The sequence below is a fragment of the Cricetulus griseus genome, chromosome 3 (assembly GCF_003668045.3).
Source record: "Cricetulus griseus strain 17A/GY chromosome 3, alternate assembly CriGri-PICRH-1.0, whole genome shotgun sequence".
Classification (NCBI taxonomy): domain Eukaryota; kingdom Metazoa; phylum Chordata; class Mammalia; order Rodentia; family Cricetidae; genus Cricetulus; species Cricetulus griseus.
In genome coordinates this window covers 23,864,918-23,892,437 of record NC_048596.1, presented here as the reverse complement: position 1 = coordinate 23,892,437, position 27,520 = coordinate 23,864,918, and the positions used below count along the sequence as shown (strand labels likewise).

General features: G+C 44.7%; 1 protein-coding gene across 7 annotated transcripts in view; it reads right to left on the bottom strand.

The window, feature by feature from the left end:
• Myof (myoferlin) overlaps positions 1-27,520 on the bottom strand; it is a 150,634-nt gene that overhangs the window by 6,928 nt on the left and 116,186 nt on the right. For 3 of the 7 annotated variants that reach the window (XM_027407446.2, XM_027407445.2, XM_027407444.2), the window contains 13 exons: positions 24,889-24,965; positions 22,106-22,162; positions 20,682-20,693; positions 18,580-18,678; positions 17,044-17,169; positions 15,344-15,499; positions 14,746-14,837; positions 9,991-10,161; positions 8,276-8,424; positions 7,283-7,422; positions 5,123-5,211; positions 4,940-5,035; positions 1,423-1,564 (listed from right to left, as the gene is read on the bottom strand). In XM_027407446.2, coding sequence (XP_027263247.1) covers positions 1,423-1,564; positions 4,940-5,035; positions 5,123-5,211; positions 7,283-7,422; positions 8,276-8,424; positions 9,991-10,161; positions 14,746-14,837; positions 15,344-15,499; positions 17,044-17,169; positions 18,580-18,678; positions 20,682-20,693; positions 22,106-22,162; positions 24,889-24,965 — 1,406 coding nt within the window. Of the gene's footprint in view, positions 1-1,422; positions 1,565-4,939; positions 5,036-5,122; positions 5,212-6,271; positions 6,380-7,282; positions 7,423-8,275; positions 8,425-9,990; positions 10,162-14,745; positions 14,838-15,343; positions 15,500-17,043; positions 17,170-18,579; positions 18,679-20,681; positions 20,694-22,105; positions 22,163-24,888; positions 24,966-27,520 lie in introns of those variants that run through there. The other 4 variants (XM_027407449.2, XM_027407447.2, XR_003483726.2 and 1 more) reach the window with 3 other exon arrangements.

The window sequence follows — 27,520 nt, the reverse complement described above, 5'->3', positions numbered from 1 at the left end:
GGAAGGTTCTTTTCCTTAGGACTCCAGGGGCTATGAAAGCCCACCCAGCTAGTCCATGATTGGCTGTCCTGTGTGGGGTGTGTTCTAAGCACCACTGAGGAAAGAGAGGTCTAGCCTTAGATGTGGGTCAAATGGACAAGCAACCATCTCTCAGGCCCTACTGACAGATATCCCCACCTCTGTGCCACTCTGCTTCATCATCTGGAAGAGCACACAATTCGACACCATTTTGAACCTCTCAACCTCTGGAAAGTCCCCTCTGTAGACTCCATTCCACCTGGCATAGGCTAGGTGTTCACTACAGCATTCACAGTAGGTTGGGCCATCAGAGGGAAAGGGGACTCGGGGCTGGTACAGCTCTGTAGGGTGTTGGGAGATGGATGTGAGCAGAAAGAGGTACAGATGGCTGATAGGATATGGAAGGTAGGAATGGTACCAGAGACCTGTTGAAATCCTAGGATCGGTTACCAAGGTGTCAGGCCCCAGACTTTCGTTGGAGAACTTTTCCTTCCCCAATTAGTACAGTCTGGCCAGGGGGTGGGGGTGGGATAGTGGGGTAGCCGAAGACTGACTCCATCTCGAATCCCAGTGCTTGGCCTGAGCACTTCAGCCTGGGCAGCTGTGGTTGCTTCAGGGAGGGGCGCAAGGCTCTGATAGGCAGAGGCCCTGGGCCCAGTTCTCGGATGCTGCTGCTGCCATCCTGGCTCCCTTCTATCGGTGGTGAGGTTTGCTGGGAAGATAGGTGTTGGCCTGGGCCACTGGCTGCCATGTTTCCTCCTCCAGGAAAGAGCCTGCCTGGAAGTGAGGTCCATGGAGGACAGAGAGCAGGGGGAGGAGAATGTGGGATCAGCTTGTAAAGACATTGCTTCTACATGGGCTCCAGACAGTCTAAAAATGAGCCAACCTTGGACTTGTTAGGAATGGCAACCAGTAAATCACTTTTTTGGTTTAAGTTCTGTAACTGAAAGTCTTTCTAATTAAGTCCTCCCGGGCCTTCAACCCTCCTAAGAGTGTTTCTAAGCGAGGGAACGCAGGTGCTGAGGGCTAGCAAGGGAAGCAAAAGGGACACCTCAGCTTTAATACCTGACTCATGTTTGGCCTAAGATGGAGCGTAACTATCTATTCATCCCACACAGAACACATGTGTACAGTGATACAAAAGCCTTTGTCCTGCCCCATCTCTCTACTTGCCAATAGGTAGCAGAAAGAAAGCTGCATTCTTCATAGTCCTCAATAAATACCTGCCATAGCTTTGTGACCATGGGCAAGGCTTTAGCCCTCTATGGGTCTCAGATTCCTTGTCTGTACCAAGAGGGAGGTGGACTCAGTGACTTCCCAGGTCCCAAGCAAGCCTGACCTCTGAGTTTCAGAGTCAAGCAGGCCTGAAATGTCCACATCCCACCCACATCTTTCAAGGCTTACTTTTTTAGAGACTATACAGAGCTGCTCAGCGGGGAGGTAGTCAAACGGGAAAACAAATCTCCAGTTAAAATTGCCTTCGCCATCCAAGGACCTGTAGTGGACATCTGTTTTCTGTTTGTTTTCTTCGCTGCCGGAAATCCAGCTGTAAAGCAGAGGCAAACAGACTCAGTCTGCTGTGATTGACAAGGGATCTAGGGGCAAGACTGTGCAGTGATTAGGGGAGTGAAGAGCAGCGCAATGCCCATTCTCTGGGCAGCTTCCAGTGATCCACAGGCTGGGAGTGATTTATGGAGGGGAGGTGCCCAGTTGTATCCAACCCAGGCTAGAGCCAAATAAAATAGAATTCCTTTAAAACCAAAGCAGGAAACCCTTTAGACTGTAGTTAGCAGGGCTAAGGTGAAATTTTCTGGAAAATATCAACAATGTAGCTTCTATTTTGGGTAAGCTGTCGCTTGCTGGCTATGATTTTGGGCTTCACAACTACGACTCATTAGCGTCTATCATCAGGGTTGGTAGGTTCAACGAATGCAAGTTAGGTTAAAATTTTAGCATTTCCTTCCCCATATTTTACTTAAGCAAACGAAAAGAGGCACCAAGCAAGTAATCTTGCAGCTTCCTTTTTTATTATTCTTAAAATTCACTATGATCTTATGGATGAGCCAGGCAAGGAAGAGGCAAACTGTTATTTCCAGATGCCTAGCTGAGAAGATTCGGCTTGTCAACATCATCTTAACTTAGACCCCCGGAAACGTTTCTTTTTGCTTGTGCCTGGCACAGAGTGAATACGAGGTAAACTCCCTGTTGATGGAATGAATAAATGTGTCCAGAAGGAAGTTGCCTTCATATCTGCCTGCCCCTGTTTTGAAATTAAGAACTAACACTTTGCAGCCAGGCATGGTGGCGCACACCTTTAATTCCAGCATTTGGGAGACAGAGACAGGTGGATCTGAGCTCAAGGCCACACTGGTCTACAAAGCAGAGTTCCACAATAGCCAGGGCTACACAAAGAAACCCTGTAGGACTGCATTAAAATCACTTGGGGAACACTGAAAAGTACCAGCTCCTAGATCCACAGAGGGGAGAGCCTGACTGTGAAGCTTTGGACCCTGGGGTTCCACCTGCCCTCTGTGAGTCAGTGTGAGGATGGAGTTCAAGGTCGTAGTCCAGGAAGCTCATCCTCAACTCAGTCTTCTGATTTTTACCTGTGAACTAGGCACTTAGTGTCACAGCATTCCCCCTAACAGCTGGGCAACTATTTCCGTTTTACACACAAGGAAATGGCGCTCCAGAGGTGACTAAAGACTCACAGCAGGTCATGTGACCAGTCCTCCCAGGTCGGTCTAATTCAAAGTCCACACCTGATAGTCTCCTTCGGAAGACTATGGCAACGACAATGTCATTTGCTAAACATTGAGTCCTATTGTTAGTGACAGCAGCATTATCAGTAGGCTACCAGAGCATTGTCTTTTGCTAGTTAATGAACTGACTAGATAAATCAGTTGGAAGATTCCTGAGACTGGGTGTCTGTAATTCAGTGGTAGAGGGTTGGACCCCTTGGAACACACCTATACCCTTGACTCAACCTTTCCTCTTATCTCCTCACTCCCCTGCCCCTCCATCCTCCCAGGCACCATGGCTCCTTTTGACTGTTGACTTTTAAACTGACTCACTCAAGAGTTCACATTTTCTTCATTATGACCCTGGTATCTTTACCCTTTGACCCAGCCCTAAGACTTCACCATCATCTGACCCAAGACTTGTCAGTCTCTGACTTTTCCTTTTTTTTTTTTTTTTGTAAGCCTTTTCTCATTTGAATTTTAAGACATGTTAACTAGGCAAATACTTAAGTTACATGTGTTTGTCTGCAGGCATGTATCGCTCCATATGTAACACCAACAAGTGTCATGTTGGGCATTGTATTTATGCATCGTTCAGCTTTTCACATATATTTAGATCCGTTTCTTTTTCCCTTTTTACAGTTCTGGGGATCAAACCCTGATGTTTAAGGGTTGAGAGTCTCTTGGTTGGTAGAGTACTTGCCTTGCATTCGTAAGCCTTGGGTTTCAGCCCCAGCATACCATCATGGTCTCCACTCACAGTCCCAATACTTGGGAGACATAGTCAGGAGGATTAAATGTTCAAAGCCATCCTTGGCTGCACTGAGAGTTAGAGGCCAGCCCAGGTTATATGAGATCCTATCTAAAAGACAAACTAACCAAGCAACCAACTAATGGCAGCAATCCACCCCCCCCCCCATTTTCAGTCTAGGCAACCCTTCTACCTCTGAGACGGGCTCCCAGCCCTAGTATTCACACTGTAATTCCAGACTTTACAAGCTACTTTAGGTTGAGTTTTATTCTTCTGTTAGTTTTATTTCAGCCCATCACTGTTTATTTGTTCCCTTGATTAAAAAAAAAATTCTTATGCCAGTCAAATAAATTTGCATAGCTCTAATTAGCTGGGATTAGTTTTCCTGAAAGAATGGTAATGAAGTCCTGAAAGGCAAATAATAATGAACTTGATGAAGCTTACAGTGATTCTGAATGACAGTCATTACATCTTTAACTCCGTTTTGATTGAAGTTCACTAGGGAACATGAAGGAAACTTTGTTCTCTGATGACTCTATCATATTTCAACACGTCTTATCTTCTACATATCAAGGAAGGAAGAACTTGGTCCATGTGGAATAGCAATAATTCTAACACCCACATAATGCACACCAGCTGCCAGGGGCTCTCCTACATGCCTTGAGTAATGGAATCTTCTGGCTATCTCCAGGAAGTAGCACTATCATTATCTCCATTGCACAGGCGAGTAACTACCCGTATCTGACTTTCCCTAACCAGCAGGGAAGATGCCAGGATTGCCACACAGGAGGTCTGACTACAAAGCTTGGCTGCTTAACCACTATATAGTACCATTCTTAGCATCATTGGATCTATGATCATAGCATAGCAGAAACTAACAACACGGACCACCTGAAACTGAATTATACAAGTAAGAGAATTACAAGCATGGTGTTTTCATATTGCATAAAGACATCCAGCAAATGTCAGTGGGATGCATTATTTCTTAAAAGCCTGTCAACATTGCCTACTTTTCACAAACATCGGCTATTGGCAATAAAATGTATGGGAGGAAATTTGGGGAGCTTTACTGGGCTTTTAAAGCCAGCTGTCTGCAGTATCATAAAGAAATAAGCAACTACGTGGCTAAGGAGTCTGAGAAATAACTCTGCTTAGTAAAAAAAGAATTAAAGGAAGAGGAATGAAGAAATGCTTATTGGTTCTTATAGTTAAGAGATGATCCTACCCCTAAACACAGACTAGACAGCTTTCTCTTTTCTTCTCTGCCTTCTGCATTTTGCTTTCCTTCACTGCCGAAACAGACCACACTGGCAAATAACAGCTTCCGGTAACCAAGAACATATTGGTGGACACCTCAAACAGTGGTGCCTTGTGAAAGAGGAGGTCTGTTGCATTCCCCAGCTTGTAGGAGTCTGTTTGCCATTCTCACCCTTTGACGTAGATGTCACTCATATCCTCCCCTGTGATGCTCTTCTCATCCAAGATAACGTCCTTGGTATTCCAGATGATCACACGAAGGTAGTACCTAAAACACAAAGCATTTTGAAAGTATGCTTCTTCTAGTCCTGGACGAGTCCCTGATTCAGGGAATCAGGGTCTTTGGCTTACTCACTTCTTGGCTTTCCTGGGAGTGATGTTGAAAGGGGGTCCTGGTGGTCCTAAGCTCTTGGGGAAGACATCCACCCACATCTGAAGTTTTCCCTAAACCATACACAAAGGAAAGAAAGCTGGAGTCACATATGGGAGAAACCACAATTTTCCTTTTTCTTGGCAGCACTGAACCTGATCCCCAGGCCTTCCCACATGCTAGGAGAGCCCTCTACCACTGAGCTATAAAATCATTTCTTCCATCCCATTTCTTAAGAGAAACCACTTCTTTGGACTTGCTGATTTATTACTCCACATTGAAGGCCATAATGGATAAAAGAGCAAGCCAAGGTGAAGCTTGTCTGCAATGTCATTTAGGCAATTCACTTTCCATTCTCACCCCAAGAGTGATATAGTTGCATTCACCCATTTATATCATGACCTGAAATGGTCTTGTTAATTAAATGAGGAGCTTCCTATTACTACCCCAACTGCTAGTGCACACACACACACACACACACACACACACACACACACACACGCACATGCACACGCACACGAACACACACACTTAAAATTTAAAATGGGTGCTGCCATATGATCCGTTGTCACATTTCTTACCTAATTCAGTCTCAATCCCAATGGATTTCCCACTTACCTCAGAGTGACAAAATGGCAATTAGCTTTGTAAAAGAAAAACAACATACTTCTGTGAGGTGACTCCCTGTGTTAGCAGTGCCACCACCCCAGGAGAGGCTCATATGAGAAGAAGGGGCAGGGCCTGGGCTGACCCTTGTGCTGCCATCTTGGTGAGGTCCTGGTCTGATCTTTGACTATTATGGGCTGAGTCTTTCTATTTCACTGGAATGTTCTCCCAGACAGGTATGCATGCCAGTAAAAAACTATCCAACCATTCCAATCAATTTATAGTCTCTACATTATTTTTGGATCTTGTATGGACTCTGCCTTCAGACAAACAGACTGCTCTTTGAGAAGTTTGCCAAGGAAACCACTGGATTGGCTTCCTAATGCATTGTGATCAAAATGAATTACCTGGAGCCCTTGAGAGGGAATATATTTTACTACAACCCTGACTCTTTCCCAACTAATCTCTAAGCTCAGGGCTCTACCATACATCAGGCACACCACAGGACATTAGGCATCCAGGCGTCACCTAAGATTAAGCCGCAGTCTGAGTCTAATGCTGCAGGCAGAAGCAAAGGCAGGCTGGAACCTTCTCAGGAAGAAGTCTTCCTCACTTTGTCAACTCTTGAGACTCCATCTAGGATTGATGGGTGGGAGGAAGGAGAAGAAGATGAATAGGCTTCGAGTACAAAGAAGAAGGAATAAGAACAAGAAGAAATAGAAAAGTAGCACAGGATAAAAGCAAGATGTGACAAAATTAGCTAGAAGTCATGGCCACCTCTGAGTGATAAGCATGCCTATGGTCTTATAGTAGGTATTGATGAGACTTGCTTCTGGTAAATTGGTATTTGTTAAAGTGTGAGTTCCTAACAACTTATATCAGAGCCCCTCAAGCTGTGTACTAAAAATCATGCTTCTGGCCTTACCCCAGACCTCTGGTACCCAAATCTCTGCAGGCACAGCCTGAAAACATTCACTATAACAAGCTTCTACACGGTTAGTTTGTCATTGAATGTGTCTCACTTTGCTTCTTCAGAAACTGGGCATGTTTTCTGGGGGTTGGCATGTCCCCCATCATTGTACACATAGTCCCTTTGACCTACTGCTTGTGCACCGTGCCCCTGCTTCCCTGACTCTTTAGACTCAGATGGTACCTTGTCCCCAAGATAGGCCAAGCTCAGTCTGCTTTCCTGGTTACAATTGGCTGTCCCATTGGTAGATAATCGGGGCACAGTGGGACAACCAACCCCTGAGTGTACAGCACAGAGGTGTTCTCTGCAATACTCAGACTCATAGGAAGGTGGTAACAGCAAGAGAAAGGATTAACCAGAATCAGAAATAGAAGCAGCAAAGACAAGGGGAGACTCTGGCTTGAGTTTGTTCTGGATTGTAGATAATCTCTCATCGGCACTTAATGAGAGCCCTGAAACTCTTCATCTTTGGGCTGAAGCTAGTTTGAGTTTCTTTTCTGTATCTTGTATGTCGAATCCATCAGTGATTGTCACTGTGTTTGAGGAGTGGGTGGTGGGTCCCCCTTTACCTGGGAAATGTTTGGTTGGAAAGTGCTGTGCAAAGTCCTTGTCTCCACATGCTCAGGGACCAGCCCCTGAGTCCTGAGAATATGGAGGGCAAGACGCTCTTCAGGGGCCCCAAGGTGCTGGTGCAGGATTTTGTTGGCTTCTGGAATGCAAAGTGGCATTCAGCTTTACCAGGCATCTTTGAAGGCCAGCCCCACCACGGACGTCTTTGGGAGTCCCTCCCATTCCCTTCCCCAGAGACCACAGGAGCATTCTGTAGCTCCTATAACTCCTATGCTATGAAGCATTTTTCCATCACTGTCTCAGTTCGGCTAACTGGGCATGTGTAGGGTGGATGTGTCATGAACAAGTAGGACCCCAATCTTAAACTTGAGTCAGATGGGAAGAAAACTGTGCTGCATCCAGCATCTCTGAGGCGTCTCAGGAAAGGGCTCAAATACAATGGAGTCAGTCTCTCTCTCTCTCTGTGTGTCTCTGTCTCTCTCTCATGTTTTTCAAGAAATGGTTTCTCTGTGTACTCCTGGCTGTCTTGGAACTCCTTCTGTAGACCAGGCTGGCCTCAAACTCAGAGATCTGCCTCTGCCTCCTGAGTGCTAGGATTAACAGCAAGTCTTACCACTGCCCAGCTATGATGAAGTCTCTTTGGGACAGAATCTCTTTCACTGCCAGTGGAACGTTTTTGAGCTAATTATGTATCACAGGAAAATTGGCTAGTTATTAGAACTTCATGCTAGTTCTAGCTAGTTAAAGTTTCAGATCATGACTATGACCTGAAAAGAGCTGGTGAAACATAAGACTGATAAGAAAATGTGTCCACTGTGATACCTACTGGGCAAAATACTCTAACTTCCTGTGGCTTTAGTTTAGCTTAGGTGAGATAATATAGTCTCATATGGAACCATCCGGGAGCTGCCTTCGCACAGGTCCCTCCTCTAAATGCAGGAACGGAAATGGGTTATTACTGTTGTGCTTATAGCCCACAGCTTTGTGCTCACCAAATTCATCCAGATGGTAGTCTCGTCCTCCATATCGGATTCTGCTTCCATCTTCAGAAAGGACTGGTGGAGGGAAGCCTTTGAATCTGGCTACATTTTGAAGCAACTGTGTTGGTCTCAGCTGATCTCGCCAGGTGTTTACTCCAGAACTATGGACAGCAACACAGGTCTGGAGTTAATGAGGGCCCCAAGTGCACAATGTTCCACACAAGCACACGTGTGTCCATCCACACACATCTAATTGGGGAGGGATATGTCTACACACTTTGCCTCCTGGACACCTATCTCAGAGGTGTAAAACCCACATATAACTTTGGTTTCAGCCAACTACTGATGGGGAATGTACTGTGTATGTTCATCTTATTGATTATTGAATAAAATACTGTTTGGCCAATGAGACAGCAAGTTAGGACTAGGAGTCAAAGGGGATTCTGGGAAATGTAGTAGAGAAGTGGTGATCCAGGCAGGAAGTGACATAGCAAGGAGACTCATATTTAAGCAAGGAGAAACAGGAAGTGTCCCTTTTCCCCTCCGCTCTTCCTCCAGCAGCGCAATGTGATCCACCAGCAAGGAGGAATGCCAATAAGGTGTCCGATAAGATAAGTCTTATAAAATATATAGATTTATGATAATTGAGACTGAGCTAACAGATGAGAATCCTAGTCATTGGCCAAGCAGTATCGTACCTAATACAAGTCTCTCTGTGCACTAATTGGGGCCCTAACTCAGGCGGGTGGCTGGTATCCTTCTGTCGTCTTTGATAGAGTTGAAGACAGATATTTATGGTTATAGTTTTCTTCAGTTATTATAAAAGATAAGTTATCTTTCTTTTTATTTAGACAGAAAAGAGGAGATGATGGGGGAATATACTGTGTATGTTCATCTTACTGATTATTGAATAAAATACTGTTTGGCCAATGAGACAGCAAGTTAGACAGGACTAGGAGTCAAAAAGGATTCTGGGAAATGTGGTAGAGAAACTACTCATGTTTATTTTTTGTGTCCAGTTCCCTATTCAATAAAAATCAGGAACATGGGATCACCATAGTCATAGAGGCAAGTCCAAAAATCAGAAGTGCCTTGCTGTCTCATTGGATGCTTAGAGAGTCACTGGTTAGCATCAGGGGACACTAGGCATCATAGAATCTGGGTCTGGAGGTGGATAATTAGTAGCTAATAATCAATCCCTATTTCTAAAAGCTAGGGAACCCCTGCCATGACACCTGGCTATCCTAAGTCCTTGGCATCCAGGAGCTCAAGAATAGGACAGGGGACTTGTTCTCAGAGAACTGACTCTTGTGTCACACTGAGGGCCCGGCACTGCTCCAGCAACCACCATTGCACCAAACTATGATGTGAATGAGGCAATGTGGTAGCCCTGGCTTATCCTGAGTTAATCTTGTCAGAAACGACATTGGATGGGGCTGGAGAGATGGCTCAGAGGATAAGAGCACTGCCTACTCTTCCAGAGATCCTGAGTTCAGTTCCCAGCAACCACATGGTGGCTCACAACTATCTGTAATGAGATCTGTGCCCTCTCTGACCTGCAGGCCTACATGTAGGCAGAACACTCTATACGTAATAAATCTTTAAAAAAAAATGACACTGGATGGACCAAACAAGCTGTGGCACTGAGGGAGGCCGAGCCCCACAGCCTCCCCAGGAGTGAGGCTCAGGCACAGTAGACCACCACCATTCATGGAAAAGCAACTTACACACAGTACTGCTCAGGAATGCCGCAGTGGGACCCGAACCGGGACAGGAAGCGGTTCTCCAGGTCAATGATTGTTTCTCCCACTTTCTCATCTCGGGTGAAGGTGTCATAGTCATAGACAGAGATTTTCAGGTCTTTATCTTGAGGCAAGTAGCAGCTCAGTTCATACATTCTAAGAAAAGAAATGCACATATAGAATGATTAGGGGCCTTCTGTGTTGCTCCAGTAACCAAGATTCAAACGAAGAATTGCCAAGCACTGACGATGTTTGGGGAAGACAACTGGTATGGGTGAGGAGATGTGATAAACAGACACTAGAAATAAAACAACGAGAGAGTGCATGCTTGCTCAGGAGAAAAGCACAGGGCTGAATATCCATGTTCAAATCCCAGCTATGCCACTTATTAGCTTCTCTGTTCTTAGTTTTATTAAGCTCCAGGATGCCAAGGACTTAGGATAGCTAGGTGTCATGGCAGGGGTTCCCTAGCTTTTAGAAATAGGGATTGATTATTAGCTACTAATTATCTGTGAAATGATAATAACAACACACATCACCTACTCTAGTCTAAGAATCAAGTGAAGAAATGTTTAGAAAACATTCAGTAAGAGTGTAGTGATTAAAACAGTATGATAATAATAATAATAATAATAATAATAATAATAATACGTTATATTGCTAATTTTACCACCTATCACCTGGGACACCTTTCTCTTCTCTCAGGATCTACAGGCATTTGTCTGTACCCCACTTCACTCTGTACTCTGCTCATCAGAGACCCCTGTCCCAGGAAACAACTTGACTCATCCCTCAAAAGGAGCAGGGTACATGCAGGAATTTGTATAGTGTGTCATGTAGGAGGCCTGCCAGGACCTCTGGTCCTGCCACAGACTTCATTCAGTTCTTAAAACTTTTTCATGGAATCTGCACTAGACTGTAAATACTTCTGAGATGCAGAGAGATAACCCAACAGCAATCATATTGTGGGTGAACTATGTGGTCCAGGGGATGCTGACTGCTCGTGTCAGCTCCAGACAGGCAGGGCTTAGCCTTAGTATTGCGTTGTTCCCGGAGGTATGCCTCTCATTCCAGGTACTTTTTACTGAAGGACAAACTGGGAAAGGTCCCTTCCTCTGGGCTTAGTCTTGTTCTTGTTGCGCTCTGGTGTGGACAGGCTTTTGTCCAGTGAGCCTGGGATATATGTTTGTGGCACCCTGGAAGAAAGCCTGAATGTCTCCTGCACCAATCTCAGACACCCCCCTAGATGCAGCAGTTACCTTGAGGCTTCAGGCAGACAGGTGACCTCAGGGAAAGAGGGACTTGTGTCACAATTACACACAGAGCATCAAAGCCATTGTGGGCACCAGGTGCACACAGTGTCCAAACATGCACGCGTCCCAGTACACATACACATAAATTTATTTATTTATTTATTTATTTATTTATTTATTTATTTATTGGTTTTTCGAGACAGGGTTTCTCTGTGTAGCTTTGGAGCCTATCCTGGCACTTGCTCTGGAGACCAGACTGGCCTCGAACTCACAGAGATCAGCCTGCCTCTGCCTCCCAAGTGCTGGGATTAAAGGCATGCGCCACCAACGCCTGGCTCATAAATTTGTTTTAAAAATTAAAAAGAAAAATAGCTGAGTGTTATGACATATACATTTAGTCCCACTAGTTGGGAGGTAGAGGTAGGTGGGTCTCTGTGAGTGCAGGTCAGCCTGATCTACATATTGAGTTCTAGGATAGTCAGGCTATGTACAAAGACACTGTCTCAAAAAACAAGAACAACAGAAGGAAAAATAGTAAGCTGGGCATGGTGGTGCAGTCTTATAATCACAACACTCTAGAGACAGAAGAGGTTTGCTGTAAGTTTGGTGCCAGCCTGGTCTACAGAGTGAGTTCTAGAATGATCAGGAATACATAGTGAGATCCTGTCTCAAGAGAAACCAAACCAAACAAAACTCCAAGTATCCTGGGTACTTTGGTTTGAATAAGGAATATTTTTCTCCCATGAGATATCAATTGTTTTTTTAAAATCTTTTAGTTCATTATTATTGGGTAGATGATGTGTGGGTGAGTGTGGGCACCACAACCCACACATGGAGGTCAGAGGACAATACTCAAGAGTTTAATGTGATCTGAAGAAGCCAGGATGAACAATGGCCAAGAACACAGGACACACACGGCTTCTTTCTCAAGTCCTGTCCCAGAGTCTCTCACTGAGAAGCAAGCCACTTCCCAAGACTGAGGCCCTGGCCTGGAGCCACAAGCTGGATGGACGGAAGTCTGTGCATCCCCCTAGACAGCCTTTGGCCTGGCAGAACCTGACAGCATCACTTCCTCCCAGGGTGGCTCTGAGAAAGACTTTTCCTGCCACTTAATTAAGCTTGTGCTGGCACCTCTGGAACAAGCCATCCAGACAGGGCCGCCTTTCTGCCTTCAAAGCTGGCTCTGCATGCTTCCCAGTCTCCTTCACACGGAGCCCTCCTTCCTGCCCTGCGTGCCTTTTCCTGTCTAGACCTTGGGGCTGGATCAGCGGAAGAAAGGGAAAATGATCACATTGCTGTGCCAGAGGATTACTCCCCTCCCGAGGCCCAGCACTCGGCCGAGGGGTGTGCAGCATGGAGGGTGTGCGTGTGCAGGTGTCTGAGTGTATGCATGTGTGTGCATGTATACACACATGCTGGGAGCCAAGTGGGTGGTCCTTTCTACATGTGTGTTCCTGCCTGTGAGGATGGTTTGTTTGAATCTAAAACTGGATGACCAAGGTGTGTGTGTGTGTGTGTGTGTGTGTGTGTGTACAAGCATGCATGAGAGAGAAAGACACAGGCAGAAAAAGACAGAGAGGAAGATATGTAAGTAATGAATATGTAGGGCACAGAGAAAGCAGGAACAGTGCTCTCCCACTTAGCAAAATTTCAGGAGAATAATACCATTTCCCCGTGTGTGTGTGTGTGTGTGTGTGTGTGTGTGTGTGTGTGTGTTTGTATGTACACATATGTGAAAACTGTTGCACTCATTTGTGCATGTGGAGGCTGGAATGTCTTCCTTTATCATTCATAACCTTTTGTTAAAAATAAGAACAAATATTTTTAATTCTTAACTTGGTGATGGGGGCAAGTGTGTGTGGCAATGCATGGGTTAAGGTCATAGGACAACTTTTGGGAGTCAGTTCTGGCCTCTCACCCTTTTGAGGCAGGGTCTCTCTTGTTTCTGCTGCATACTCCAGGCTAGCTGGCCAGAGAGTATCTGGATTATTCTTCTGTCTCCTCCTCCCATCTGGCTATAGGAGTGCTGGGATAACAGATGTGCACAGTTTTGCAGTTGGCTTTTTCATTTCTTTCTTTCTTTCTTTCTTTCTTTCTTTCTTTCTTTCTTTCTTTCTTTCCTTTTTCTTTTTTTTTTTTAAAAAAGGATTCCAGGGATGGAATCTGAATTCTCAGAATCCTAAGGCCACATCTTGTGCCCACTGAGCCGTAGACTCTGCCCTCTACCTTATTCTACAGATTTAAGAGCTAGGGATCCAAACTGTGGTCCTCATGCTTACACAGCTGGCCATGGAATCATCTCCCCACCCCTTCCTCAAATGTCTGGCACAAGAACATTTTCCTACAGATGGCAGTTTTGCTGTGAACATGAAGCGCTGCCAAGGGCCTTGGGAAACCCTGGAGTCATGGACTGATAGCTCCTTCTGTCTCTATCACTGGCCTCACCAAGTGTGGACAGAGCTGAGGGCCCCTGTGTCCTCACCGGAGATGCAGGGCTGCTAACACCGTCCTGCCCGGCCAGAGAGTGTAACACAGAAGAAATCAGACCTTGACAGAACAGAGTGCAATGCTGAAGTCATGTAGACACTGGCGTCATATGACATAGGTTCAAGTATGTTCTCTGCCTGTGACCAGGAGGGTATTAGGCACACATTCTCTCTGGGCCTGTTTGTCTTCCCGCCAGAGTTTTGTGAGATTTTTCTAAGACGTCTTCTATAAATGGCTCAGCAGAGGATCTGCTCACTCTGAATGCTCAGCAAATATTATTATTGAATATGAAAAGTGCTCAGAGCTGAACAATGCTTGTTTTACTTAACAATCATCTGGTGTTGATGACAGTCGACTCTGACAAGATTTATGTAACGGGCTGGTGAGACGACTCTTGGGTAAAGGCTCCTGCTGCCAAGCCTGATGACCTGAGATCAATTCCTGGGACCCACAGAGTAGAAGGAGGGGACAAAGTTGTCTCTGACTGCCACATGTGCACACATGTTCATAAAAGTGACGCAAATAAAAAATATGTTAAATATATAGATATTACAGTCCGGAAATAAGTCAAGTTTGTAACCATGAAGACAACAATGCTGTGTCAAGGATCTTGAGGACATTAAAGACCAATAAAGCTGATTATCTGTCCTGTCACTTTGTACCCTCCCCCAGTGACACATTCACTGGGACAAAAGGAGAGAAGTAGAATAGTTCAGTAAACAGAGCCTAAATTAACCCCTGGAAGTGAAAACAGGATTTTGTGGCAGCTGAGCCCCTCCCCGTGCTTAATTAATGTCCCATGGGGCTTTGCTTCCACCCTCCAAAGACTTGGGACAGATCTTGACCCAGAAGCCCATCTTGTCACTGTCTTGGTACTTTCCAGTTCTTCTACTTCTGCCTATTTCCCCAACGGGGGTATCTGTGCATGCTCCCAGGATTAGTGCCTCGAACAGGGCAGGGCACATTTCGTGAAGGAGGAATGTTTTGAACTGTATGTTACCTGCCGAACACTGGATTGAGAGTGTTGGGAATGTAATGGTCTCGGTCTTCAATTACTTTTTTGCCCAGGGTTATTTTAATGTACGGATCACACTGTGGAGACAAGACAGGTGAGATGTTACATCACAACAGGGCGCAAACTGAGGTCAAGTTCTGGGATAGACTTGGCTTGCTTCTACACTCCCCACTGATGACAAAGGTGGCGCTAGGGCACCTGAGGGCCTAAGATGAGCTCGGTGCAAGATTCTTTGGGTGGCAGGGGGCCAGCGTGCCTTCAAAGCAGCTGTGTGGGTGAAAAGGTGGGGTGGGGTGAATGTAGGGGTGACCTGGCTCTGCTCACGCTGGTGCTGTGACTGGATCAAGTCTTGTCCTAGGTCACATCAGTAACTTGAGAAGGATGAACTAAAGAGCCCTAAGCATCCCCCCAAAGCTCTTAGGTAAATCCCCATGGGGACAATCCTCCTGCACACATTGTTTTGATAGAGTATCTTTCTCCTAGTGAGATAACAGACGCCCAGCAAGAAAGAAGGTGACAATTACCATGGCTGATGACTGTAATTATCCTGCTACAGGAGAAGGCCCCACACCCAAACTCTTACCAGGCCATTGTTGTCCTGGGGCTGGAGCTCTAAGCCTTGAACAATGTAAATCCTAACCGTGCATTCCTGTGGGACACTGTCAGGCAGTTCCCGAAACTGCCTGGGAGGGGCTGGCACACTGGGGTCATCGGGCAGGGGGTAGATTCGGAAGGAGCCCTGAGAGAAAGAGAGACACATACTGATGACTTCAAAGGCCCTGGCCACTGAGTAGAGGGCTTTTAGGAAATGCCCCCCTCTTCAGAGCACACAGGACAGCCTCCATATCACACGGCTGGGTGATGCAGACCTGCATTCCTGGAAGAAATAACATGCATTGCTCTTGAGCGATTCCAGTGGGGAACAAGGTGGGATTCCATAGCCATCATTTCAGAAGAGGGCAGACTAGAAAACAGGCAACAACCTGGACAGGGGGTGGGGGTGAGGTGGGGGATGGGGGGTCAGTGTGAAGGAAGGTGGTGGCAAAAAGAGGCAAAGAGTTGAGATTATTTGGGAGACGGGAAAAGCCCAATGGAATACCAAGGTGGCTTCCCTTCTGCAGCAGCCCTACCTGCCTGGGCTTCACTCCCAGGAAATCCATGCTCACTTCAGGTCTCAGCTAGAGAGACTGCATATTTTGTTCCAAACCCAGCTTACATCTAGGGGCAGGTATGGGAGTTGGAATTAGGATGCTTGGGCCTTTGTTCTGGCCAGCCACATTCAGGAACATGCCATGAATCAAGCAGCCACTGAATGCTGGGTGTGGAAGACCCACAACTCAAGAAACAGAGTGTGGCACAAGATGCTAGATTAGCTTGACTCTATGCCTTATTGTTGGCTTAGTGGGAGGCTGGGGTGAAGAGGATTTGAGACCCTGTGTCGGGTGTAATCCTCTGATCCATTAGCCATGTCTGCTATTGGCAAAGGATTAGGATAAGGCAGAGTTAGGTGCCCTGGCCCTGCCAAGTGTGCTTGGCAGCAATCAAACCTGACAGGAGGTGAACCCAGACCTGTGGGAGCCCAGAGCATGGGTGAGTCATGCTGCCCAAAGCAACCAGGGGACTCTTGACAAACAAAACATTCGAGCTGGCTTAGAGCAGGAGCAGGGCTTGGTCAGACCACAGAGAGGAAAGGAAGGGCATCCAGGGAAGGAAGAGTGGCCTGGCCCAAGGCTCTGCGCATCCATCGAGAGGCTTGCAAGGTGTGTTTGGGACTCGGGAGTGGTTCTTCCATGCGGGAGGGACACATGGCTTGTGAAAGGCCTCCTTGGCTTTGGAAAGAGTTGAGACCTGAGCTGGGAAATGCAAGAGGTGTGTTTAAGTCACTCAGAGGATGGATTAGGTTTGGCTGCAGTGAGGAGGCAGTGATTGGAAAGAGAAAGGTGGAGAGGATCTTGGCCTGGGAACTCGCCACAGTGATCCTGCTAAAAACTCTAGGGGGCAGAAGAGCAGAGGAGAAAGTAGGTCTTGGAAAGGGTTGGCCCTGGGGATTCAAGACTGGCTGACACAAGCCGGGAAAAGCAACACCTGGGTGCTCCCTTGCCTCTTTCCTATAGGCAGATTTTTCTTCTAGCAGAGGACAGAGGACATGCCCAGCTGCAGATACCTGCTGTCTTTCCTGTAAGATCCACAAAAGAAATGAAGATGGGTTTTAAACAGGACACACACACACACACACACACACACACACACACACACACACACACACATATCCAGGGTACTCACTTTAAACTCTCCTACCACAGATGGGTCTTCATTCTCATCAGACTTGCCTCTGTACAATTTGAAAGTATCCGAGAAATCTGTCAGGCCCTCAAAGTCGGCTACGTCCTCCAGTTCACAGTCATAGATCTGAAAACCATCAATAGACTCTCAGGTTCTCATTAAAACACAGGGGGAGTCTTGAGTCAATGGGACTGAGTACCAGAAGGCAGGAAGGAGATGCCATGAAACACCTGGGACACTCTCTTGGTGGGTGCAGCATAAAACAACCACTTGGGGAAATGCTGCACTTCCTTTAGAGAGTTAAATATCCACCTATCCCACAGTCCAGAAATGGTGATTCTAGGAATTTACCAAAGAGAAGCAGAAGCCAGTCCATGTGGCTCAAGAATGCTCACAGTGTGGAGAGGAGAGAGAGGGAGGGAGAAAAGGGAGAGGAGATAGAGTGTGGGGCTGACCTGCCCCCAGCCCAATCTGATCCAACACTACTCAGTGAGAAGAGACAAAGTAGTAATAACACCACAACAAATGATGAGTCTCAAAAGCAGAGTATGGGACCAAAGGAACCAAAGGCAGAGCCTTGAATATGAGTCCAGCTAGACGGAGCATACGAGCAGGCGAAGCCAACATAACATGGTAGAAGCCAGGTCAGCAGTCCGTCCTCAGAGGGCTTTGGACTGAAAGGAGCACAGGGGGAGCCTTCTGTGTATGGAAATGGTCTTCTCCTGCCCTGGGTGGTGCTTTGCACAGGTGTGTACAACATCAAAGCTTGGTGGAAGGATCACTTTCTGACATATAAATTATATCTTATTTTTTTTAAAAAAAGACAAGAGAGGAAGATGGAACTTGAGCCCATCCCCTCAGCTCAGTCTCATCAGTTTTCAATGTGGTTGCTTGCTACACAAATACATCGTGGCATCACCAAGCAAGGACATGGGTCCTCCAGCTTTGATAGAGGGATGATTCTAAAGGCTAGATGTTTCTCATTTAATTTTATTTTTCTCCTATACCTTGCTCTGGTTATAGGTTTGTAGCTGACAGAGTTAGCAACTGAACGGAGAACTGGAAAACTCATGCATGAACAGAATTGTCCAGATGGCCATCCATCCCTGCCTAGCTCTGCAGCTTCCTCCTGCACATTTGTTGACAGAATCAACTTTTCATTTAGCAAAACTGATCACTGTTCAGAAGACAAAATGAAGCATGCTGGTATTGATTGTGCTGCAAGGGCACTGTGACTTCTGGGTCTCCCTGAGCCAAACGATTCTGGATAATTGTTGGCCTAATTAGTATGGTTCCAACCCATTCCTAGCCTTCTGCCAGATGCCCCAAAGCCCCAAAGTGGCAGTCACGCAACCATAACTCAACAGCTTTCCTCAAGTTCTGGTACTTGGCAAAAGTGAGCCTGTTGCAAGAGGGCGGGAGACCCGAGACACTCCTGGCCCCTCTCCACAGCACCCACCATGAGGCCTTTTAAACCCAGGGCCTTCGGCATGCTGGCACTGGCTTTTCCCCACCCACAAACATAGGTCCAAGTACCTTGAGTTTGGAATAGCCTTTCTGAATATACTGTCCACATTTTTCATGCTCCCCCGAAGAAGCATAAAATTTACTCCACCAGTCAACGATTTCTTCCTCCTAAAGCCATGTCAAAATGAAAAACATCTTTACCAACGGTCTGGATTTATACAGGAAAACTGCTGTGTAATAGATGAGAGACTATTAATTTCTCTGAGATTATATGCCTCTGTTTATACGCACTGTGGGCTGCACATCCACAATTCTGCTCAGAACCTCAACCGATGGCTTGCTTGCTGTGTGTGTGTGTGTGTGTGTGTGTGTGTGTGTGTGTGTGTGTGTGTGTGTGTAGGAGTCTGTATGGAGGCCAGGGGACAACTGTAGGTTACACTGCATGAATGCTGTTTGCCTCTGTGAAGCAGGATCTCTGACTGCCTGGGTTCACCAACTGGGCTAGTCATCCTTCTGTCTCCATTTCCCCAGTGCTGGAATATAAATATGTGCCACTATACTCACACATACTTTCACAGGTTCTTGGGCTAGAATTCAACTCCCTGAGCTTGTGAGCAAGCACTGCACCCACTGAGCAATCTCTCTAGCCCCTGATGAAATGTGTTTGCTTCAATGTCCACATCTATGTCAGGAGTTTTTCTTAGATCTAATACATATGATCTATTCATTTGTCTCTTTTGTTTCTTTGCTCTGTTAATATTTGTATCCACAAATAAAGTAGTGTAGCATTTCCAACATATGCTTTCTATGATCTCATTTCCTTAGCGGTCTTAGCAATAATGCAAATCTCTCTAAACTAAGAGTTAGGTGAACTGGTTCTAGCTCTAGCCCTTATGCTACGAGCCACAGTGCTTTGGGCAAGTTGTTCTGCAACTCTGAGCATCAGTTTCTTCATCTAGTAAATGAGATAATAACAACTGCCCCCACTGCCTCATAAAGTTGATTTGGTAATCATGTAAGATCACTGAGAGCGAACTCTGGAACACTTAAAGTGTGAAAGAGAGGGAGGATTATGGTTCGTGGCTCCCACCCAATCCTTAAAGATTCTAATTCAGTCATTGCAAGCTGAAACCTGGATGGATATTCATTATGGTCGTCCCCTAGGTGATTTCAATTGCAGCTGTGAACCTTGTGTGTTGATGGGTGGTTCTTGATTGGGCAGCAGAGATAATATATGAGGCATTCATAGGCCAGTGCCTGCATAGATCCTAATATTCTCTTTTTTCTATTTCTTTCCTTCCCTTCCCCTTCCCTCTCTCCCCCCTTTCTACCTTCCCTTCCTCTCTTCCTTCCCGCACAGGGTCTTGATATACAGTTCAAACTGGCCTCGAAATAATCATTCTCCTGCTTCAGTCTCAAAAGCTATGATTACAGGTGTGAAGGTACCATACCCAGCCTCCACTCTGACCTGTAACAAGAACACATCTTCATGGGAACTGCTTACTGCTCCTTTCTAATCTGCCTTAGAAAAGTGTCACCTGTTGTAACCCTCCTGTTCCATAGGGACAGAGAGGAACAAGGAGTAAGAAAGTCTGTTTCAGGCTGGAGAGTTGCTTCAGAGGTTTAGAGTACTCGCTACTCTTCCAGGCCATCAGAGATCAATTCCCAGCACCCACACAACCCCCTGAACTCTAACTCCAGGGGATCTGATGTCCACTTCTGGCCACCACAGATACCCACATATATGCGTGCATATCCATACACCACGCACATTCATACAAATGAAGTCATAGAAGTCTGCTTCTTATTTGTACATGGGAGGAAGTACTTACAGATTTATGTACTAAGTAAATGCTTATATACATGTATATCTTTATATATGTTTTAGATGTATATTAATACGTGTGTGTGTGTGTGTGTGTGTGTGTGTGTGTGTGTGTGTGTGTGCGCGCGCGCACGCACGCACGCACGCAGTTACAAGGAGTTATTTGCCCTTTGCAGATCATCAATTCATCACTGGACTTAGGGAAAAAAAACTACATATCAGTTATAGACAGAAAATACATGTATTGAGTCAAGGGTCTTGCACATGCAAAGCCAAGCTCTCTACTCCTAAGCAACACAAGCAACCCCATGAGTCTTAGATGTGCAAAAATATGTACAATAGTTACCTTTTCTGACAGCTGAGCGTATGAGGTCAGTAATAAGGAAACGTGGATGTTTGGTTCAAGATCCCATGAACATTAGGGTTAAAGAGAAAGAGAGTAAAAAAAAAATTATTTTCCTGCACACTTTACATTATCAGTATTTAACAGATCAACTAATTACTCTAGTCAAGAGCATCTCATCCTTGAACATATCTTAGAATTCTGTTCTGGAAATACATCGAGGAGTCCACACAGTACTTCAACAGCTTGGAGGTATTCACCCGTGTTGTGTTTTTAGTGGGGTTGAACTGTGCTGTGGTTTGCTAACACAGTGGGTGCTCAGGAGGGGGTGTGGAAGCTACTTATCTTCCTTCTCCCAACCCCTCATCTCATGTAGTTCCAAAAGCATATCCCCAATGTGACCTCATTCTCAACCCTTCAGGAACTCTCCTGTCACAAGGTGTGAATGACTGTAGGTTATCACGTCAATACCTTTTCTGTGTTTTCCCCATGCCTATGTGAAAATACCACATCAATACTGATAAGAGTCTTCTACTACAAGGGTGTCAGGTTTCTGTTTAGCCAAATCCCTCCCCTTGAATTTCTACATGGAGAATTTGCATATCCAGGAGTCCAAGAGTGAGACAAGGAGGATCTGGAGTTTGTTGGATTTTGAGTTTCCTCCTGGTACTTGCTGGAACACTGGCTAAGCTCAGCCTCTGGTCCAGTTTGAGAACATGCTACCCAGTCCCCCTTCCTGAAATCCCAACTTCATTTCCAATATAAGAGCAACTGCTCACTGCTGCACTTTTGTATTTGCTAGGTGAAGGGCTTCTTCAGGTCCTCAGTATTTCTTTCTGGACTGACCCCTTGTTATAACAGAACTGCCAAGGGAGGCAGAGAGAAAGAGATGTATCAATTCTTTTTATTAGATCCATTCCAAAGCAAGATTAGGGTTAAATAACCACGGAGTGAGATTTTGGAGAGAGGAATTAAAAAAAAAAATCTTTTCACAGTCTCAATGCCTTGAATCCAGATATTTAGTCTGTTCATTCATGATTATTTTCAGTTATACAGAACTGATTTAGGGTAAAGAACAGGCCGTGTTTAAAAAGCATCCAAGACAAGTTGCTGACTTTAAATTTCACAGCTAGTCCAGGAGGATTCCTTCATGTCCACTTGCTTTTTATCCCATGTGGAAAAGGAAGGATAGCAACTCGTGTGACTTCCTTTTTTTTTTTTTTTTTTTTCAATCTAATAAATGAACTTGAAAATCCAATTCAAAGCACTACATGGCACCGGCCAGTCTTCCCTGTGGCTTAAAATGGTATTATTGTCTAAAGGTCACCTTTCACTCCAAAATCTACTAATAAACCCCGGAGGAATTCAAGTCCTTAGATCAAGCGCCCCCAGTCCCATGCAGCCTCATGCGTCTTATACATACATACATGCACTGTCCTTGGAGAAGCCATTTTGCCGAGTGCTGTTGACATACTGCTTAAGCACTGGAATTGGAAGGCAATTGTTGAGACGGCCATGAAGGAATGTCTGTGCTGGCTGGCTGGCCCTTGACCAATCTGCCCCACATCCTCACTTCCTGCTTTTCTTTTGATAGTGCTAACCTCATCTGTTAAGAGTTCCTTCCCCTAGACATCACAGAGGATGATGCCAGCATGGAAAGACGGCCTCCGGCCTCCAGCCCTCAGCAACAGCATAGATAAACAGACTCCTTCAGTTTATCCAGAAACAAAGTCTAAATTAGGTTAGTGCTAATATGTATACATTACATGTACATGTGATACATGTAATACAGGACATTAGTAAGCTCCTCATTGGCTCTTCCAAATCTCAACATTGCTCTTTGGACTTTACAGAGATACGTAACGTCTACCTTGACAAACAGAGCGACTTGGGTGTTTAGAGGAGATTTCACCTTTTCTTAACACTGTGGACCTCAACTAGGTGTGAGGGGAGCATGCTGGTTATAGTCCTTTTTGGTGTGATTGGGAAGGACTTGACACAACCATTGGAGATAACCTGCTACTCCTCCCCGTTAAAAGCTGATGCAAATGAACCTTTCACAGGGTGTTGCCAGAGTAGCTTCATCTGAGCCCTGTCAAGAAAGGAGTGGAAATACCGGCATGTGCTATTGGCATCATCTTCCCTGAGGGTGACTGGGTACCCAGAAGGCATGCAGGAAGGATTGATTGGCAATGGTTGCTGGTAAGCTGGAGGCAGAGTATCGAGTAGGATTTTACACTGCCGTTTCCCAGAGTAGTTGTGAAAATTACTGTGAAGAACCTTAAATCTATTACACATAACTTCTCCCTAGGCAACTACTGTCTTATTGAGACTAATTGGGGTTATTTTCAATAAGTGAACATAGGCATGTTGCCCTATGGGGTTGGGAATTTGATATTGTCATCTGTGACCGTGTAGAATTGCCACACAGTAGACTCAAACACACAGCCATCCAGTGCTGGCTGCGGAGCCCACATTTAATACTGTCCGACTGTTGGTGAGTTTAATGAAGTGGGTTTTTAAAAGGTACCGTTTATACACAGAACACATTAAAGTGCAATCATGGGCATTTTCCAGCCAGTTTGCATATTAAAACCTGCTGTGAAGGTTTATTCTAAATGCCAAGAGAAACAGGGAGCTGTTTGGTGTTTTCTTTTTTCTGGGTTGAAATTCTCTTGTTCCTTCCTGTAGAAGTGGCTGGGATGGATTTCAGGCTGGGTCCTGAATAAGGATTCCCATCAACTTCTTCCATGGTGACTATAAAAACCTTAGGTGTTCCATACACTGACAAACAGGGCCATTCCACACCACGACCATCCCGCCTCGCATAGGGGGAAATCCTGACATGCCTGTTCTGACTGTTGCTGCAATGTTTCAATTTGCTCTAGAAGCTTCTGACACACGGTATCACTCGGGCTGCCCCCACTAGTGGCTCTCAGTTCTGCATACATGTGTTTCAACCGTGTACATGGATAATGTTTTAAGTATCCTAGGTGGGGCCTGAGGCCAATAGTTCATACCCTAGTTTCTTAAATTGTAGGTTAGGTTCTCATTTGGGGTTGAGTATCTGAATGTGTGTGTGTGTGTGTGTGTGTGTGTGTGTGTGTGTTGGGGGGGTGTTCACAGAAAATTTGACAATGTGAAATGTTTCTGAAAGTGCAGCAACTAAAAATGAACTAAAAATAGATGTGTAATGAATCCAATGCATTTCTGGCAATACTCACCCATCTGCATCATGCAACTCCATTGCAGCCTTGGTTCTGAACCCACAGCCCATGCATTTTTGCCCTGTGCATGCAGTCACATCACACAACACCAGCGAATACCACCTGAAACACCTTGGTTCAGCTCCAAGACCAGTGTATGCTACGAACTGAAGTATTTTTACATACCGAGTTTTCTGCTCTCATAGAAACATAATGGTTTAATTATGGAAAACAAAACATGATATTTTCCCACCATATTCCTTACCATGTAAGTATCAACTTAGTATATCTTTGGATTGCATAATTTTGAGTTTTAAAGATTTCCCTTTGAGTTCCCAGCCTGCCCACCTCTCACCAAAAAAAGCTAAATGAATTTTGTCTTGGATTTAGGGCAGAATTTCCAACCATTTCTGAAATGGTCCTAAATGTACTTTTGCCATTTTGCATTAGTACTGCACATTTATGCAAAGCAGAGTCTCAGTGCTGATGACTATAAAATCAAAATATTAATCAACCCTGAAAATTGTTAATGATGTTCTGTGTCCTGCAGTATTACATATCCAGCTGAGATTTAATTCTTTATGTAAAATGAACAAGTTCCTCTATCTCATTAGAATAGAGACTTGATTTTGTTTTAGACAAATGGTAAAATTATGTCTAGCAAAGAATTACTTATAAATTTTTATAATTAATTATTAGTATATATTTGATTTATATACCTTATTTTGTATACCTTTGTATAATTATTAGTATATGTTTGACTTGTATACCTTATTCTATCTACCTTTATACCTGGGTGGTGTAAAAATTTCTCAAGTGAAAAGCGTTTATAAATGGAAAATTTTTAAGAAGCCCTGGTTGATAAAATATCATGGTAACTGTGGATGAATACAATATTCAGATCTTGTTTCTATTCAGCCATTGTGAATTGGTTTGATGGCCATTATTTTAATAGCCTTGAATGGTTGTTCACCCATTGCTTAGACATCTGGAATATAACCTACCTTAGAAGCCAATAATGGTTTGGTGTCTTCTATTTCGATAACGACATCCCGGTTTGGGGGTGCAGACATAAGGGAGGCTGCAAGGCAAAACTTCACAATATAGGACACCTAGAACAACATACTGGGGAACATTCTATTCCACGTTCAAGTTCATCAGCCACAGGATGGATGATAGGGTGGACCTAGGTGAGACTTTCCAATGGAGGACCATACTGGATGTCTGAATGTAGAAATGACCCAGCACTCACCACTCTTCCAGAACAGCATTTTAGACATTTTATAGGGAGAGACTATGTGGCCCACTTTCCTTAGTCAAGCCCATGACAAGTGTTTGAAAAAGAATTGTGTTGGAGACCAGAGATATGGCTCTTCGGGTAAAGGTGCTTGATGTTAAGTCTGATGTCCTGAGTTTGCTTCTTCAAACCTACACAGTAGAAGGAGAGGACTGATTCCTGTAAGCAGCCCTCTCTCCTTCACACAGGTAACACACACACACACACACACACACACACACACACACACACACTGCAATAAAAATAATGAAAAGGATTGTTGTAGCCAGCCCCTAAGTAGGCGTGGCTATTGTAGGGGAAGCTGTGGCCACGCCTACTTAGGGGCTGGCTACAGGTGTGCCTGACCATGCTTGTGAGGGCATGGTCAGAGTGACGTAGTGTGACTGCGTTTGCTCTTTCGGTTTCTCTTTGCTTCTTGCGGTACAGACTGCTACCATGCCGGCTGGCTAGGTCGCTCTGTAAGTAAGGCTTTTCCCTATTAAATACCCTTATATTTCTACCTGACTCCGTATTGGTAATTTCCCACTATAGATTGTGTTGATTATGTAGGAGTGAGCATGAGGATGGCTAACCTGTATCCAAAAGAGCCTCATTTTCTTGGTAAATGGAATAGAGAAACACAGGATTGGAGGAAGAAGGAGGAGAGAGAAGGTGATTAGAGAGAAGAAGGTAAAAGGAAGGAGAGGAGGGAAGAGGAAAAAGCAGGGATGTGTTTCTTTTCCCCAGTGAGAAGCTATTCAGCCCCTGTTTTCCCAGTGCACGAAGAGGGAGAAAGCCCATGTCATGACCTTACATGCAGCTTCCCAGACATACGCTACTCTGGATTTTGGAGTAAGAGCAGGAGTTTAAAAACAGGCCCTGGAGTCACTGCTTTTATCTCATTCAGTCAAAGACAGGTGGCCAGGGTCTAGCCTGATGCCCAGAGTGTGGTCACAGGAACATAACTTTTATTGAAGAAGACTCCATGAGGTCCTAGGTCAGAACCCAGACAGAAGAAATGCCACAAAGTGGAAAGACATTCCTGTAACCCAGCCAGGCATTGGATATACAGGACATAAAGGATGGGAAGGAAGGTACTTTGGGGAGGGGGATTTACCATACCCCCTGCATTGGGTTAATTAAGCACTTTGTTTACATAATCTCATTCAGTCCTTTGATAATCCTTAAAATATGCTATAATCTCCATTTTATATATAAAAACATAAAATGATGCAACAAGAAATCTTCAGGTTAAGCCTTGATGGATGGAAATAAGTTCATAGACTAGATCTGTTAGTCTTTGATTTCTTTGTTATCAATCATCCCAGAGCCCTGGGAAGAGTAGGCACTCAATACATGTCAGAGAAACATTCAGGTAGAGGAAGGAACTGGACATTTACTGAGCATCTATGACATGCCAGTTATTTTAAGGTGGAGTTTTGCATCCACCTGGTACCCACAGGTAGACAAGTTGCCTAGAAACTTCTAATGTAAGCTCATCTGCAACTGCAGACCACTTCAGTCACACAGGACTCAAGAGCCAGATGGACAAGGATGCATGAGTGCCTCTGTATGCAAATTTCTTCCTAAGTGCCAATCCTGCACTTTACTATCCTCCAGTAAGCAAAGTCTCAGGGACAAGGCAGAAAATACCCCTCTGCTTCAGGTGAGGCTACCCTAGTTCACTCTGCAGACCTGACTCAATTATTAGATTTAAGAAAATACCAGATTTTTCTCTTCTGTGGCTCTCCAAAGCATGACTTGCACATCACTTTAATTATACAGTCGCACTAGCTAGGAGACCTGAGCCTTGGGGCCCAGCCTGTCTGACCACCAGGCCCATGTGAGTGATTCTGGGACCAGGGAAGTCTACAGCATTTGTACCTTCCTAACAATTTCACATATTGAACCAAAGAACTTCCTGTCATCAAACCAATAGAAAAGATACTGGGAAAATGGATTCTCTCCAGTTATCAGTCCAGATAAATGAGACATAGAGTTTTAATAGTCTTCACTGTTATAAGAAAAGAGTTGTTATTTTATGGATCATCAATTCAACACAAAATGTTTGGAGATACATATATGTGTATATGTATATATATAAATATATTTGATAAATAAATATAAACATACATATGTATATATGTTTGATAAATATATGCGGGATTTTGCTCAAATGTGCTGGATATATTTCTTATTCTTGCAGATACATTTTAGAGACTCTGTAATATCAATACTAAGCCTTCTGGAGGCTTACCCAGGACTGACTTGTAGCATATTTGCTTAAACAGACGATATCCATTTCAATCTTAATAGCTTGAATAGAATTTTCACTGGTAAGTGAATAGAATTTTCCGGTC